We start from the raw sequence: 16810 nt of genomic DNA on the forward strand, positions 1-16810 counted from the left end.
AGGTGCTAATTTCCGGATTTGCCACAACATTGAAGGAATCAGCTTTGCTAAAAGTCAATATCTCTCCAAAATCCTTTGAGAAAATGATATAGACATAGCTGTCATTCAAAAGATGCACACATCTAATGAACAACAATTGAAATCTAGAGGAAAAATTGCAGGGTATGATATACTAGGAGCTACACGTCACCAAGCTCATGGCAGTGCAACTTATGTATGCAATAATATAGAGAATGCCCACTTAATATCAGCAAATATTAATCAGAATATACACACTATCATAGCCAAAATTGAAGATCTCACAATGATTAACATCTATAAGCTTCCCCTGGTAGAATGGCCACCTGAAGTAATTCCCATTTTTCCACATCCTATTATTTACATAGGAGATTTTAACAGCCATCACACCATGTGGAATTACAATAATAATGATGAAAATGGTGAAGCATTAACAAACTGGGCTGAGCAAAACAATCTTAGCTTAATATTTTATGCAAAGGACAAAGGAACCTTTAAGGCTACAGCATGGAAGAGGGAATACAACCCAGGCCTCTGCTCTGTTACCCAAAATTTGCAAAATCAACCAATAAACACAACAAGACAAGTCCTTGAAGATTTTCCACACAGCCAATATCGCCCAGTATTGGTAGAAGTAGGAATTCAAACACCAATAATAAAGTCTATTCCACGACCAAGATTGAATTTTAGAAAAGCGAACTGGCAGGATTTTTCACAAGAACTGGATAAAATAGTAAGATGGATACCTCCTGTGAGTGAAATCTACAACAGATTTATTGGAGCAGTCATATCAACAACGAAGAAGTATATTCCAAGGGGTTTCCGAAAGAATACATACCTGGCTGGAATAAAGACTGTGAAGAGCTATACAAAGTTTACTTAGAATCTGGTGACTGTGACTTAGCTGCCGAATTACTCCAGAAGCTTGACAATGAGCACAGAGAAAAATGGATAAAAACTACAGAGGACTTAGACTTTAAAAAATCAAGTAGAAAAGCATGGAGCCTATTAAAGAAGTTAGATGGAAGTAACCCAATCACTCGTAAAGATCCTTTGGTGACTCCAGATCAAATTGCCTGTCGAATAACCTCACTGTCTAGAGCTCCTCGAGATCATCAACACACATGAAAAGGTAAACGAACATTCAAAAACTTACGACAAAGTGCAGATGGCAGTTCCCAATTTTCAAGAGAATTTACCACAGACGAAATAACTGAGGCCTTGAAGGAGGTGAAAACTGGCAAAGCACCAGGCTTTGGTGGTGTTCACCCTGAATTCTTGGTAACTTGGTAAACTGTGGAAAAATGCTCGTCAATGGCTATCAAGATTCTTTTCTCACATTTTAAGGACTGGAAACCTTCCAACAGCCTTTAAGAGAACCAAAATAATAGCCATATTAAAACCCAACAAGCCTCAAAATCAATAGAGAGCTATCGCCCAATTGCGCTCCTCAGTTGCTGTTATAAGCTCCTTGAGAGACCCCTCCTTAACAGAATTGGGCCAAAAATATCTGAAGTTATCCCTGTTGAGCAAGCAGGTTTTAGGACTCAACGTAGTTGTACTGACCAAGTACTAAGCCTTACTGCCCATATCAAAGCAGGCTTCCAGAGATGTTTGAAAACCTCTGTTATGTTTGTTGACCTTACTGCTGCAAATGATGCAGTATGGAAAGAGGGGATGCTATACAAGCTGATACAAGTCATACCATGCCAATCCATCATAAGACATTGGTAACATGCTTTCTGACAGGTTCTTCCATGTGGTACTGGGAAACAAAATGAACAAACTGAGAGAGCTGAACAACGGGTCCCCACAGGGCTCAGTATTAGCACCAATTTTATTCAACTTATATACATCTGATCTACCGACAACTAGGTCAAAAAAATTTGCTGATGACATAGCCCTCACTATCCAACACAAGAGCATTGAAGTAACAGAAGATATTCTCACAAATGACCTTAGAACAATTGGGGTTAGTCTCCATTCATAAATGGAGACTAACACCAAACCTCAATAAGACCGAGGTTAGCTCTTTTTCACCTAAACACCAAATTGGCAAATAGGAAACTTCAGGTCAGCTTTAACAACCAATGCTGCAGCACCAGGATTTCACTAAATATCTGGGTGTTACCCTAGACAGAACACTATCTTTCAAAAGACATCTGGAGAATCTCTCTTTAAAGATCAGAACCCGTAATAACATAACACAAAAATTCTGTGGTTCTACATGGGGGTTTTCTGCTATTACGCTGCGATACTCCATGTTGGCCTTAGTCTACTCTACAGCAGAATATTGTTCACTAGTATGGCTAAACAGTCCTCATATCAAGAAAATCGACACACAAATAAATGCAGCAATGAGGACAATAACAGATTGTGTCAAATCCATCCCCCCTTCTACTGGCTTCCAACTTCGAGCAATATTGCACCACCGAACTTACTCAGACAAAATGCTCTAGTAAAAGAATACAAAAAAATAAACAGCAATCCTCTGTTGCCGATACATGAAGACCTCCCATATATAAACATGAATCGCCTTAAATCCCGAAGGTCTCCACTAATACTGCCTGAAGAACTAGTCAATAGCAATTTCAATGTTAATTTAAAATGGCTAGAAACTTGGAAAGCAAAATCGCCACCAGACTTGAACAAGTATATCCTTCCCAACCAAAATCCGAAAGGGATTGAGCTTCCACGTCACCTATGGAAACGCCTAAATAGGATACGCACAGCACATGGTATATGGTATCTGTGCAGACAGCTTATACAAGTGGGGAAGATCACCTTTCTGACAGGTTCGTCCATGTGGTACTGGGAAACAAAATGAGCAAACAATGTGACTGTGGGGCCATAAATCAAACCATCCACCACATCGTGGAGAACTGCAGCATAAGAGCATACCCTGGTGACCTGAGAGACTTTTTTGAGGCAGATCCTTCAGCTCTTGATTGGCTATCTGAACTAGACCTAAAATTTTAGGCTTTTTTTATCTGATATTTGTATATGTGTATTACTTGTTTCATTTTTATTGTCTGCACAAATATGTATTTATATATTCTGATGTCATGTGTCTTTATTATGCCATATGCTAAATAGATAAATCTGTGATAAAAAGCCAAATGGCTATTTTTCTGGCGAAGTTAATTAAATTAAAGGGATAAAAATCCCTTATTATTTTACAGGCAATATGCGAAACTGAGATCGAAAACTACGATCTAAGAGTTTCATGCCGAAGAACTATTGGCGAATCCAAGTGTAAGTGAATACCTGGTACAACACCAAGGCAACTCGAAGCAAAGGTGGAGAAAGCTCCCTCACTATCCTTGATATTTTCTCATAATGTAAAACACAGCTCCTAGGAGATGTAATACTGCCTTACATTATGAGGCAAGGTCACTACCCAGACCGGTTTCAACCTTTGAAGAGAAGGTATGTAAGTTCTTTTCACTTAAACTTTGATATCATCCAGGTCTACCTACTCACCGATGAGACCTCAAAAAAGGTTGAAACCAGTCTGGGTAGTGACCTCTTCTCATAATGTAAGGCAGTATTACGTCTCCTAGGAGCTGTGTTTTACATTATGAGAAAATATAAAGGATAGTGAGGGAGCTTGCTCCACCTTTGCTTTGAGTTGCCTTGGTGTTCTACTACCAGGTGTTCACTTACGCTTGGATTTGCCGATAGTTCTTCGGCATGAAACTCTTAGATCGTAGTTTTTGATCTCAGAGTTTTGCATACTGGCTGTAAAATAATAAGGGGTTTTTATCCCCTTAATTTAATTGACTTCGCCAGAAAAAATAGCCATTTGGCTTTTTATCTTAGTTATAATATGTGGTCACACCTTTCTGGCATTCGTATAGTGAAGGTATGTAAGTTCTTTTCACTTAAACTTTGATATTATCCAGGTCTACCTACTCACTGATGAGATCTCAAAAAAGGTTGAAACTGGTCTGGGTAGTGACCTCTCCTCATAATGTAAGGCAGTATTACATCTCCTAGGAGCTGTGTTTTACATTATGAGAAAATATAAAGGATAGTGAGGGAGCTTGCTCCACCTTTGCTTCAAGTTGCCTTGGTGTTGTACTACCAGGTGTTCACTTATGCTTGGATTCGCCGATAGTTCTTCGGCATGAAACTCTTGATCGTAGTTTCAGATCTCATAGTTTCGCATACTGGTACATAAAATAATAAGGGATTTTTATCCCCTTAATTTAAATAAATCTTCACTAAAACTTCTTATATGTATGAAAACTTTTTAACATACTTTTTTCTTTGTGCTTTGCAGTGAGGCCTTGATGGCTCTGCCAAATTTGAAATATGAAAGTCGAATAAATGGGTATGTAGTTTGATAATTTGCTCTTAACTTGCTTCAGTAGATATCTTCAGTAGTACCTTCTGTTTTACTTTGCAGCAGTAGATCTGCTGGATTTCAAACCAGTGTCTTCAGAATACAAGCATGTCATAATACATAGGTAATAATAATAACAGTTAGTTTTGGAAACAATCAAATTGTAATAGAAAATAACTAAAGTCTTAACTTCATGAACCTTAATATTGGATAAGGAGTTTACGCTTGTTAGATTGTCTTAAATGAATAACTCCCAAATTTTAAGTAAATTAATGCTCCTATGTGTGCTGTGAAATGACAGTTGACATTCTGTGTAGCACAGTAGTTTTCTTCAATCTAATTCTGTGTGTAAGGATGTCCAAAGCATAGTCTGCCAGTCCTGACTTACCAGGTTACAAGCACGGGGCACTTCATACATTCGTGGGTATGATAGAGGATTGAGTGTTCTTTGGCGAGTGGATGAGAATTGTTAGCATAGCCTATCCTGTGTTGTATCTCCAAAGCTTAAGGAAAAAAAAAAAAACAATGAATTTGAAAAATTAGAAAGCCATCATGTGAAAAATTTGAAATTCTCCAACAGTGTACATTGCCTGATACCAACTTTTTCTAGATTGTATAGCTATAAATTTATCATCACGTCTCTTACAGAAGATACTGCCAATGCTCTTGGTGAAGTTCATAACTTTGCTATTACACCTAGATAAGTACTCATATTAGAAATTTTGATAAATATCAAACATGTAATCTACACTGTACTGCCTACAATAGCATCAACATTCACTTAAATGTAGTGAACATTTTGACCAAATTCAATCTGACTGGAAACAGTATACTCCATAAAATAAGTACTGTTTGGCTCTACTGTAGCAAACACCATTATCACAAATTCATTCACTGTAACAAACTCACAGTCCAAACCAGATCTGTATAGGTACATGATATTCTAAGGAAAGTTCCCACTAGCAAACTATCCACTATAACAAATCATTTCTGTTGTACTTGTGATTTTGCTATAGCAGGAGTCAACTATAACTATCTAAAAAATATATATACAACTATCATTATAACTAACATTGATAAGTGATACTCACATCATTATGAATCAAACATAATACAACAATAACAACAAAAAAAGAAAATAAAGCAGAATCCTCTAAGTCAGGGGTCTTCAACCTTTCAGACAGTGTGGGCCGCATTAAAAATTTCAATGAAGCTCGCAGGCCACTAAGCTATACTGTGGTATTTAGAATTGTAAGATGCTTTCCAGATTCACAAGGAACACTGTGCATTTGATACTTTACATGAAATCCTATAAAAATAAACAAACTCAGTTTTAAGAGCATAGGTAGGATAAGTTAAACGGAGATGGTAAATCTCGTTTTATTTTATAGCCAGGTATGAAATTCGGATTGAAATCCATAGAGTTTCATGCCGAAAAAACTGTCAGTGAGCCCAAGTGTAAGTAATCACTTGGGTAGTACAACACCTTTTGGCTCGTTATCGTAGCATAGGTAGAGTTGGGTTCATGATAAGTAAATAATCAAAAAAAGATAATTTAGTGAAGAAAACATTTTTTACAATGACAATGGGCAACTTGACAATGTTTTTCCTTGACCAGCTTGTCAATCTTGGCATCAATGTTGGAAGTCGCTATGCGCAGAGTATTCTCAAGATGTTGGTCCGTAATCTGAGTTCTTGTCTTGGACTTCACATGCTTCATTCGGAGAAGAACTGCTCACATAAGTATGTGCTTCCTAACAAAGCACACATCCTCAAGGCATGCTGGTGAAGATTAGGGAATATGTCCTCAGAAATGTAGTCTTTGTGAAATGTAAGCAAGGGCACATTGAATAATTTTTTTCTCAAAGAAGAGTTGTTTTGGAGTTCAAACATTTCATTTGTACTGAGTCTGGCATTTCGGCAGCATTGACACTGAATGGCATTGAAAGTAAATATAAAGAAGACTGTTGGTTACGAAAATCACTAAATCTCTCTTCAAACTCATTTCACAACACGGCTAATTTTGTAGCATATGCTCCTTAAGTCAAAGACTCTTTAAAGAACCTTTCCTCTGCTCAACCAATGCACTTCACTATAATAAACTACATCGGTGTGATCTGCTTCGCACTCTTGGGTCAAAAAAATCTTGGAATTGACGATGATTCAATCCTCTTGTCCTAATAATGTTGACTACAGTCACAATAACTTTCATGACATTCTCACATGCAATAGTTTTCACGATTCTCATGGTGGATTATAATGGACGAAATCTTTTCCTTCTAGTTCCGGTTCTTTCCATAGCAATGCAACAAACCCTTTGTTCTTTCCCACCATAGCAGGTGCATCATCAGTTACCACACCCTTGAGGTTGGTTAAGCTGAGGTCGAAATGCTGGAGCATTTTCTTGGCGGCTTCAAGAATATCAGTGCCTTTCGTTGTTCCTTTCATAGGTATGAATGCTAGCAGTTTTTCTGTCACATTTAATTGTTGATCAATGCCACAGACAAAGATAGCCAGTTTTGCTGTATCCCTCTCATCTAAGCAAGTGAATATGACATAAATTCGGACGACCATTTTTTTTTAAAGTTCTTTCAATGTCATTGGCAAGTTCTTCGACATGTCGTGCTACAGTTACCCTAGACAAACTCTGTTTTTTAAACACTTCCGTATTATTTGGGCACAGAATATCTCCAGCAGCGATGAGACAATCTTTCACAAACTCTTGATCCAAGAAGGCTTTTGATTTTTTAGCAATTTTTTCAGATATTACATAACTTACTTTGATGCATGCTTTGCTCTCTTTCCACTGCCTTTTAAACGTACCCTGCTGTTATTTTAAATCAATTTGCAGATGGTTCACTTTGTCCACACGAAGCCGCCCTTGAAGGTGATCGAAATTGGATGCATGCTTTGTCTCAGTGTCGTTTTATATTGTATTCTTTTGATACTGACACTGACTCATGACAAATTAAACACACTGGCTTATTGTCGATCGGCACAAAAAAAAGTACAAATTGGTCCACTTTCCATTAAAAAAACTCGCAAGAATCACTTGATTTACGCTTTTTACTTGTAGACGCTATAGTGATGGAAGGTGAACCCAAAAAATGATCCACAATGGCTGTGTAAAAGTTATTATCAACCGAATATGTCTCACACTAATGAAAGAAGTCTGGCAATATAAAACCACAATAGGCTATGGCTTACATGACGAACCTGCTACACGAATATCACATTGTTCACGACTGACTGACTGACCGTGGATGAGATCCTCTTGTATTTATGAAAATAAAGTATTGAGAACCTTTGAGATGTATCTGGAAGGCACTAGACAGAGCACTTGAATGAACTACTGCTTCAGCCATCTACCTGCAACGTTAGTTCTAGTACTTAACTACCACTTGGCACTGGTAGATGGCTGAAGAAGCATGTCTATTTAATATTTATTTTTATAGGATTTTATCTAAAGTATCAAATGCACAGCATTCCTTGTGAATCTGGAAAGCATCTTAGAATTCTAAATACCTCAGTATAGCTTAGTGGACCGCAGGCTTCATTGAAATTATTTTTTATTTAATCGCGTTTTAATGTTAAGTAGTTATTTTTTCAAACTGGCCAGCTGGCCATGGCAAAGAGCTCTGCGGACCATGCGTTGCAGACTCCTGCTTTAAGTGATAATTATTCTTACTAGATTACGGATCACGATCCCGCAAGTGTCCAAGAGAAAAGTTTTTCATTTATTTAAAAGTTATCCCTTGACCCAACAGAATAATTGACAAGTCAAAACTCTTTCATATTAAACTCTCCAGAGTTATGGAGTCTCAAGAAGTCACAAAATCTAATACCCCCCCCCCTCCTATCTTCTACAACCTATTATTTATAGATGAGCAGTCTCACTTACAGACATACTGGTTAATTAGCAAAGTTGCATCCTTTTTTCTTAACTCTCCCTCCTTTGTTAAAAATTAAAAAAAAAAAAATTCTGCTCATTTTAAAACTAAAAAACCATGTACTTAAAAATTCAGACATTATGATTAATTTTGATATTTCTTCTCTATTTATTAATAATATTAATATAGGGAAAGGTCTTGGCACAAGACCTTTCCCTATAGAGCTTATACAGCTTCAAGAGGTCATCCCTTGAAGGATGATGGGAGGAGTAGTTTTTTGCATGGAGAGTGGTAGGTGATTGGGATGCATTGCCTTCCTGGAAGTGTGGTGAGTGCAAAGATAGGAAATGCATTTAAGGCATGGTATGATGAGCTGTATGGGTGACAGTTGACCTCCCATAGTCTTTAGACTCCATGGAGGTTCTGTGATAATATTTTGTGATATTCATTTTTACTGCATTTACTTCACAATAGAAAAATAATCAAATAACTATTTGCTCTTTCTTGGTGCATTAGTCACGCATCTTTTAAATGGTTCATTATATTTTTCTGTTTATAGAAAGCCAGCATGCACTGGAAGATACATAAACAATCACACCGTCATCCATCCAGCAGTTCCAACATGCCCTAAAAACACTCATGTAGCCAGGACTGTTCATTCTAATTACAGCTCTGGCCACAGAACTCAGCTATGTTTTGCCACACCTTTTTAACTGATAGCTACAATTCTTATAAAATAAACAAAATATTAAATTTTTTTCTCTCATCTCTTTCCCCCCCCCCTCCAACATGCAAGACCATAGCACAACTGTTTCTATTCAGTATCTGGAGTACATCTGAAAAGATAGCTACAAGTACTAAATAAATATAATCTCTATGCCATGTTCCAGCCACACTTCAAACTAGCGAAACTCATCTACTCATCAAAGGACAAACTGAATCCTCTGTCAAATCTAGAAGTGTATGGGACTGGTCTGCTGATACATAAAAATCTGTTAACATCTACCTCAGAGAACACAAGATATACATTTGCTACCATCATTATTGGCAAGTCAAAACTGTCAGACCATGCCTTGGACACCATTTCATTCAGAATTAAATGGAATAAACTTACGTTGTTATATAGAAGTCATTACAGTTAGACCATTTTTGGAGTCTGCAATAGCAATGTAACACTTCCATAACTTAAGTATAGCTGTATTAATTTACCTAAAATCTGGGAGACAGCCAAGATGAACTCCAGTCTGACAAGCATGAGCTCTTTTTTAAATCCAACATCAGTAAGCACAAAGATATGACTGTAGCTTCTTTTGTTCATTAAAGGGAATTGTTTCGAACACTAAATGTTATTGCCTTGTATATTTGTGACAGTTTATGTGTTCTCTGAAGATGTAGTTTGAAATCTAGTAAACTACCAGCCACTTAATAAATATATTACCGTATATTCCGCCATATAAGTTGACTTTTCAGCACTGAAAAAAAGTACTAGATTTTTTAGGTCGACTTATATGGCGGGTCAAAAATTGATTGCTTTCCAAGAAAAAACTAGTACGTATCATACTCTGTTAAATTTATTAGAAATATACAAAAAGAGTAAATAAGTAAAAATAATTCAACTTATATCAAATTTATATACAGAAAAAATTATTTATATGTTATATAATTATTTATTTACAAAAGAAAATAGGTAGGTAACTACATAATTAAAATTTAATTTTCACTGTCTGAATGTATGAAAAGTTCATTATACTCTGGTTCTGTAATTTCTTCCGGTATATCGTCATATAAATTGTATTAGTTTTCTTCATCAGATTTAGCATCAATGTCGTCATCATTGTAAACAAAATCATCTTCCGAGTCATCTAATTTGTTAGATATAGCACATTTTTTAAAAGATTTTATTACTGTATCTGGTTTTATTTCATCCCATGCTTTCGCTACCCATTCACACATAGTTACCAAAGACGCATGTCACATTTGTCCTCCTTTTGTGTAACTTTTCTCTCTCCTTCTTGCATCCACGCATTCCACTGTTTTCATAAACTGTTTTTAAATGGCTTGTTTATACAAACATCCAACAGTTGCACTAGTGAAGTTAACCCACTTGGAATCGCTGCCATATTGGTATTATTCTCTCTTAATAAAGATTTTGTGCTCTCCGTTAAATGGGATTTGAACATGTCCCACACTAAAAGACTGGATTTTTTAATGCACCTTGTCGTGTATTTCAAATATTTTTTTATCCACAGCTTACCTCCTGCTTCATCCATCCAACCATTCTCATGAACATGGACAAAAACGTTTCTTGGAATTTTGATCTTTGGCATTGTTTTTCTTTTAAAAATTATCATAGGTTTTAATTTAGTACCATCAGCCATACAAGCAAGTACAACTGTGAAATGGCTTTTTTCATGTCCAGTTGTTTTTAAAGAAATAGTTTTACTTCCTTTCAGTTCTACTGTTCTATTCCCAATCATGCCAAACATAACTGGAGTTTCATCCATATTTCCGATTTGAGACAATAAATAATTTTTTTGCTTTCTTTTAGCAATTATAAATCTTTGAAAACTTAATAACTTATCATCCAAATCCTTTGCCAGCTTCTGTGTAATTTTCGTTTTTAGTCGAAGCACTAAATTTTTCCTTTCCATAAACCGGCTACACCAACTCACTGTCGCTTTGAAGTTTTCGCTGTCCTTTTTATTTGCTTTGTCCCACTTCAAAGCAAATAAACAAATATTATTTCTTGTTATAATGAGTCCATTTTGGCGATTTTCTCGAACCCAATCCCGCAACATTATTTTCCAGAATAGGGTCACTTACAAATTCCTTTCTGTAATGCATACTTATTTTTTGGCATTTTCATTATTATAGTTTCATTTTTTATCCAATCGCGAAATAGCTTTTCGTTTACTCTGAACTGACGTGCAGCAACACAGTATTTTTTTTTTTGCAAATTTAATCACTTTGCACTTAAAACTCGCATCATATTTCATTCTTTTAAAAGGAGCCATTGCACTTCAGTTCACTATTGGTCAACTAGTTCAATACGAAAAAGAAATTTTTCGAGTCGACTTATACGACGAATATACTATAAAAACTCAAACTCAAAAAAATTCCAATATTGACTTATACGCCAGGTCGACTTGTATGCCAGAATATACGGTATTTATTTTGTTCTTGGTGTTGTTCAGTATCATCAGACTTAAGATGAATAAGTTTTAGAGTAATATGCAGCTAAAAATAGGCCTAAACTTTTGAAGAACTATTCAATAATGAACACATCAAGACATTTTTTAATTTTTTTTTTATAGTATAACAAAATTAAAATCCAAAACATCAGTATTAAAAAAAAAAAAACTATAACAAGATCTGCTTTATTTCATATGCATCATTTATATATAAAACATTGCTATAATCTGTTATGTGCCTAAAAATTAATCAATAATAATGAAAATGAAATTTACAATTAAGACAATGAAAAAATGAAAGAAAGAAGATGAGAAAACAAATGATGAAATGTTGCCAAAGATGAATAAAAAAAAAAAAAAATAGTAGTGCTGATGCCTGAACCATATCATCACGTTAGGGAACAAGACGTGACCAAGGAGTCATGTTATGTTACAGTGAACTCTCATTGTAGCAAGCTCAAAGAGATCACAGTTTGTTATAGTGGATAGTTATTTTGATAGTGAATTTCCTTGAAAGTATTATTATGCCATAGCCTCCATAGTTCCTTTGGTATCCCAACAACAATGTTCTTTGCAAAGACAGGTTTGAATCCTGTCTAGGATGTTGTGAACCAGGTTCTTCACATCCTGGGCTGGAATTAATTAGAGCATTAATCAGATTTCAATGAAGATAAGTTACTTAATCATGACTGGCCATCGAACCTAACATATAAGGAAATTGAGATTAGTACTTTGCCACCTCTTTTTCTCCAAATCTTGCATCTTGGCAGTCACACTGTTTCATTCTGTTGTCTTGCTCACTTTCATTCTGTCATTAGCACTTTGATTTTTCATTCTTGCATTTATGCTTGCTTATGTCCTTTGATTATCAAGTCTTATGTTTTGGTCTTCATTGGCAGTTCTAACTGCATCCACCTAGATCTTGATCTTCCTACAGGTCTTTCTTACTATTCTAGCATCAAACATTTCTTTTGCTAATCTTTTTCCACTACCCTTCTGTTTAAGTGACAATATCATCTTAGATTAGCTCTGTTCATAAGTTCTTGAATGTTAACAATGTCAAATTCCTTCCTAATATCATAATTTTTAATATGATTTCTTCAATTGATGCCATCTGGTTGCTCCTTTAATTTTTTTCAGAACTCTCATATCTGAGATCTCTAATGTTTCATCAGCTGTTTTATTTTTAAACCAGTTCTTAGATTCATCATTTAAAATTGGTTTGATCACTGTCTTATATATAGCTAGTCTAGCATTTTGACTGATTTTGCTGTTATTCCATATAAATTTATTCAGTTGACTCCTATTATACTAGCATTGTTAATTCTGCTATTTTCATATTTAATTCATCTTAAATAAAAATTTGGCCTAAATAACTGCAATATTTACTTGTCTTTTTCTTTTTATTGTTGCTTTTCAGTTTAATTAAGGAATCATGCAGACTTGTGTTGGATTTATTTATGAATGCAATAGCATCTGCATTAAATAATAATAAGCTGAGATGAACATCTCCAATTTTGATAATGTTCATCAGGTTTAATCCATTTTCCTTCATAATGTAATCCATTGGATTAACAGTGGAAGTAATGTGCATCTCCGTCTTGCACCTGACTTTACATTGAACTGCTTTGTATATGCCCCTCAGTCCTGCCTGCTGACTTATAGGTTACAGACTATTGCTCTGTTTAATTATAGCTTTTGGATAACTTTTCTTTTGGTATCTTGTGCTTCTAGATCTGCAAAACTTAAAATACAGATCCTTGTTATGTTCTTATCATTTCTTGCCTGTTTGTCTTAATTGAAAATCTGATCCAGATAGTCCTGTCAGGTCTAAACTCAGCTTGTTTTTAAAGTTTTTTCTGCACGATTTTTTTGAGTTTTTTGATTTAGGCATGTTTGAGTTGTGCTTGTATCAATCTTACCTGGAACATTCAATAACAGAATTCTTTTTTTTTATAAATTTACACATTTAGTTTTATGTACCTTTTTACACATGGGTATTGTGAGAGCTCTACTCCAATCATCTGGAATTTGACTGTCTGAGCTAGATGTTTGCACTATGCCGCACAGCCACTGTATATGTTTATTGCTTCATATTTTGAGCATTTCTGGTCAAATATTGTCTGCTCCAGCCGCCTTTCCACATTGCAAGTTTCTGATGGCTTTTACTACTTCAAGTATTCATATGTACTCCAGATAATATTTTCTGCTGCTGTTCTATCACTACTTGTGATAGAACAGTATCATTTTTAATCTTTTTTCAGTAGCCTCCATGACATATTGTCAACATCTTGATAATTTGGTGCTGTATTCTTGCCACTGTTCCATGACATTTGTTTATTTTTATACAGATATTTCTCTGTATTCTCTGAGGGCATCTGCTAGGTACTCTCAATATGGTTTCTTCATTTTCAGAACTGCCTCTTTTTACTTCTTGGGCCCACTAGGTAGTTCTGATTTTTTTGTCTTTGCATACAACTTCACCACACATCTCCCTTTTGAATCAGTAGATGTTTTCCTCAGAGTTTGGTTTCTTGCTTTCAAACTCTCATCTTATCTGGAATAATATTGGTATATTTGAGTCAGCACCTTTTCTTTGAAAGCTGCTGAACTTTGATAATGTTTTAGAATTCTTATATATTTTTTTTTCACTATGATATTAATTTTTATCCTACTGAAAGCTAAATGATGATCATTTATTTCCATTCTCCTATATACTTGTTTCACTGATAACATAGTATGATTCTTCTTATTTCTTGCTTTTCTTCATGTGAATTTGTGCACATCTTTATCAATTACAGCAAATGTAATTAGCTGTTATTATTCAAATTTAATACTTATACTCAGTGTAAATTTATATCAAAATAATAGAAATTTAAGGAACCTTTATTTGCATTTACTATCTGGACTGAAATTTACTTATACCAAATCTGTGATTAATTTGTTTATGAAAAGAGGAAACAGAGTGTAGCGTGGTCTTTTCCTTGAAAAACTGTAATAGAAATCTGTAACAAGGCCCTCATATGTATATTTATTTACAAACTATTCAGTTACAGTAAGTGCAATAGCTATTATTATGATTCAAAATGTATGGTATGCAGAGAGTCTTGATATGGAGGGTTGGAACATTCAATTGCCTTTTTCATATCTGGAATAAAAGAAGATTTTGAAAAAAAGTTTGTTAATTTGAGATTTCTGCATGGTTAATTTGAGATGTCTGAAAGATATCAATCATGAAAAACAATTGAGGAAGACCTTTTATTTCACTACTCCATTCATTGGCAGATTTGTTCTGCAAATTTATGATTTGAATGTGTGTGTTATTTTGGTGAAATGTAAGCACTTTTTTTTGTTTAATGTTTCTTCAATCAAATGTGACTGAGCTTATTTCTGTTTTTGCTTTGGAACTTTGGATGATGCAAAGGAGAACTAAATATCGGTTGTTTATATAATGTACTTCAGGTAGAAGATATTTTTCCTCTGAGTGTGCTCCCTTATACTGAAGTTGACTCAACCTATCCTGTTTTTTATTTCACTTCTGAAACACCATAAGGTGCAATAAACTCAAATAGATATAGTGCTATTGCAGACCAAATAAAAAAAAAACAACTTCTTTTAAAAATACTGAGAAAATTAAAACAAAAAACAAATAAACCCAAAGCTTTATCAAAAAAAAACCTCTTTCACATTAGCTTTATCAGTATTCACAGGATAAACATTATTATTCCTTACCTCCTAGAGTCATAAGACTCATCATGGGAAGTCAACGCTAGACAATATGAAGTCTGTCATACCACTTCTTAAACTCATCCATCATTTGCACTTTTACTACCCTCTCAGGCAATGCATTCTATGCTCCTACCACTTGTTCGAAAAAACTACTTCTTACACTCTTATTACTTCCTTTTGCAACTTCAATGGCCATTGTCCTTGTTCCTTTCCCCTTGTTCTACCATATGAAAAAGTTCCCTCAGTGTCAGTCCAATAATAACTTTTCAACAGCTAAATGTCTGTTACTCCCCCCCCCCCCCCCTTCATCTTCTATCCACTAAATTTTGACTTTGTAGTTTGCATGCCTTCAGTCTATCCTCGTAACCAACAGTGTAGAGTCCTTATATCATTTTTGTTATCTATCTCTGCACCCTCTCCAAGGTTATTTCATCCTCTTCAAATCCAGTGACTAGATCCGAGCACAGAAATTTGGATATGGTTTGATTAAATCTTTATATAGTGAGACCACCACCCTTTTATCATCCGTAGTCAGTTTCCTCCTCAATATTGCAGGAATTCTTTGAGTTGTCTTCACAACCTCCTTTGTAACATGTCCTCTGAACTTCAAATTTCTGTCTATAATCACCCAAGATACCTTGCTTTCTCCACTTCTTCCAGTACAGCTTCACCAAGTGAATATGAAGTATCCCATCTGTTGATTCCAAATTTCAAACCTTGTATTTAGTTGAATTAAACTCATATTCCTGTTCATTCATTCATTCATCCTTTTCAAGCTAATTCGAATCCCCTTGAAGAGCAAAACATCATACAACATCATATCTGCATACAACTGAATGTCTCCCCATAGTCCAGCTACAATATTATTAACATGAAGATTGAACAGTGATGGTCCCAGTACTGAACCCTGTGGCAAAACTCCAATTTTACCCTTCTTATTCCCTGATACTGCCCCCCCCCCACCAGATACCAATCCACTAACCCTAAAACTCATACATTACAACTTAAATACCAATTTGTCATATGGCAACTAAAATTCCTTTGCAAAATCCAAAAAAAAATGACAGTGTATGCCTCTTCATCTTACTCTATTGTAAAAGACAACCAGATTAAACATGATGTATAGGAATGTAAGACATGATAATTAATAAATAACATAAAATGAATTTACCTTACAATACACCAGTGTCCAAAAGTTAAGGATGAATTACATTTTTACTTGTATATGAAAAACTTTTCATGGCTATAGCCAAATGTGAACATAAATTTATTGCTAGCGTACTAATAAATTATGTTACATAAAAAATGTGTTATAAATTTTATGCAAATTAAATTACAATACGTTTTTGGCAAGTTACAAATTTCTTAAGGACATAATTAAAGAATTAATAGAATTAATGTACAATAATTAAAGAATTAATTACATAAAGCTATGCAGAGAGATTTTTCAGTATGGAATACGATGGTGTTCTGAAAAGTTCTCAGCCTAACAATGAAAAAACGAATTTATAATTTCAAAATTATTTTTATTTTTCAACATAATCTCCCTTAAGACTAATGCATTTATTTCAGCAATGCTCCAACACCATTATCCCATCCCTAGTGGTTCTCAGTAAGATCTGCAAAATACCCCT

At 34.9% G+C, this 16810-nt stretch overlaps 1 protein-coding gene across 7 annotated transcripts in view; it reads left to right on the forward strand.

Moving 5' to 3' along the window:
• The window catches only part of LOC150093675 (transcription factor CP2-like), a 357564-nt gene that overhangs the window by 61401 nt on the left and 279353 nt on the right, over window positions 1-16810 (forward strand). For all 7 annotated transcript variants that reach the window (XM_090412621.1, XM_090412620.1, XM_090412622.1 and 4 more), the window contains one exon: window positions 4304-4354. In XM_090412621.1, coding sequence (XP_090268747.1) covers window positions 4304-4354 — 51 coding nt within the window. The remainder of the gene's footprint in view (window positions 1-4303; window positions 4355-16810) is intronic.

This window comes from Typopeltis vanoorti, chromosome 23, assembly GCF_054136105.1.
Source record: "Typopeltis vanoorti isolate ZY-2024b chromosome 23, IOZ_Tvanoo_1.0, whole genome shotgun sequence".
Lineage (NCBI taxonomy): Eukaryota > Metazoa > Arthropoda > Arachnida > Uropygi > Thelyphonidae > Typopeltis > Typopeltis vanoorti.